Consider the following 1,313-nt stretch of genomic DNA (forward strand, 5'->3'; position numbering starts at 1 on the left):
GTTCCATTTTGAGAATGACTTGTGAAGGCGACGACATTTAGACAGAATCATCGAGCTGTACCTCGGTTCTCACTGGCAGGATTAGAAAAAAGTGAGTTTCATCGGAGCTTTAGCCGTCCGCTAGTGGCGTGGCAACGAATAACATGTTGGCTATGCCCGCCTGCTTCCCCGCTGCGACCAACCACCAAAACCGACCTAACCAAATCCCGTCTTACTCATCCCACACACACCTCGTCGACAGCAATCGTCTCGCTCTCCGTGCCACCTCGCGCACGCACACTCAGCTCACAACCGCAATGGCAAGACCCGGCGCCACCCCACGCTACCCCCTCCTCGCCGTTCTCGTGTTCTGCGCTGCCTGTGCGTGCACGCCGGACGCACATGCGGACGCGCCCCGTTCGTCGACCATCTCCGCCTCACCGGAGCCGTCGCCGTACCCGCTGCTGCAGCCGCGCCACGGCAATCGCCACGCGTGCGCTCCCGCCGGCGCTATCGCTCTGCCCAACATAATGCTGCTGCTCCCATCCCCGGGCCCCGGCAACGACGCGCTGGCACCGTCGGACGCGGCGGCCACCATCCCGTCCAACCCGAGCCCGCCCAACCCCAACGCCGTCGAGCCCGACTCCGCGTTCGTCCCCTTAGGCCCTGCTGCACGTGCTGCCGTCGCTAGGATGCAGTCCTCCACGCCAATGCCGCCCGACGTGGCCTGGGCGGTGCTCCCGGCTGTGGGGCTCATGGTCACCATGTGGTTGGCGTAGCAGATAGGACCGGCTGAGGGACAGCAGTACAACAGCAATCCGTCAGGCATCAGGCGTGCAGGCCTGCACGAGAAAGGATGCCACTAGCTCGGTCGGCCGGTTGGGCTGGCTTTGCCTGCACTATGCCAGCCCAACAGGTTAAAAAATATAGTGAGAGGCGTTGGTATCAAGCTTAGAGACGTTCTCCTATCTATTCAATTTTGTTATATCGGTTTTTTATGCGACTTGTACATTGATCTTTATGATATGAATAAAACACACATTACTTTAAAAAAAAGTTGCAATATGCAGTTCAACGTGCTAAACGGGCCAACATGTCGGCCCATTTACTAACTATGATATGTCTGGTCATAGAGGCATAACATGCGGGCCAGCAGGGCAGGGCCCACTCATTAACAACCGTGCCCCCGTGGGATGTTCCGTGCATGGCACGATTAGCATGGGCCGTGCCAGGCCGTCCCATTTGGCTAACTTTGTTATGCATATGCACTACAATATTTTTTTTAAGTTTTCGGTAATCTCTTGTAAATTTCAGCGTTGAGTTGGTAAATTGTC

The 1,313-nt window shown here is 56.6% G+C and overlaps 1 protein-coding gene across 1 annotated transcript; it reads left to right on the plus strand.

The window, feature by feature from the left end:
- The first annotated feature begins 227 nt into the window (after positions 1 to 227).
- LOC125527317 (atherin-like) lies at positions 228 to 908 on the plus strand. Its single transcript, XM_048691850.1, has one exon. The coding sequence runs from the start codon at positions 297 to 299 to the stop codon at positions 756 to 758; it is 462 nt and encodes a 153-aa protein (XP_048547807.1). The 5' UTR covers positions 228 to 296; the 3' UTR covers positions 759 to 908.
- Positions 909 to 1,313: the final 405 nt, after the last annotated feature.

The sequence above is a fragment of the Triticum urartu genome, unplaced genomic scaffold, assembly GCF_003073215.2.
Source record: "Triticum urartu cultivar G1812 unplaced genomic scaffold, Tu2.1 TuUngrouped_contig_3566, whole genome shotgun sequence".
Classification (NCBI taxonomy): domain Eukaryota; kingdom Viridiplantae; phylum Streptophyta; class Magnoliopsida; order Poales; family Poaceae; genus Triticum; species Triticum urartu.

Excerpts from the sequence above, each read along its gene's own strand:
- LOC125527317 (XM_048691850.1), top strand. The coding sequence starts at position 297 with ATGGCAAGACCCGGCGCCACCCCACGCTACCCCCTCCTCGCCGTTCTC.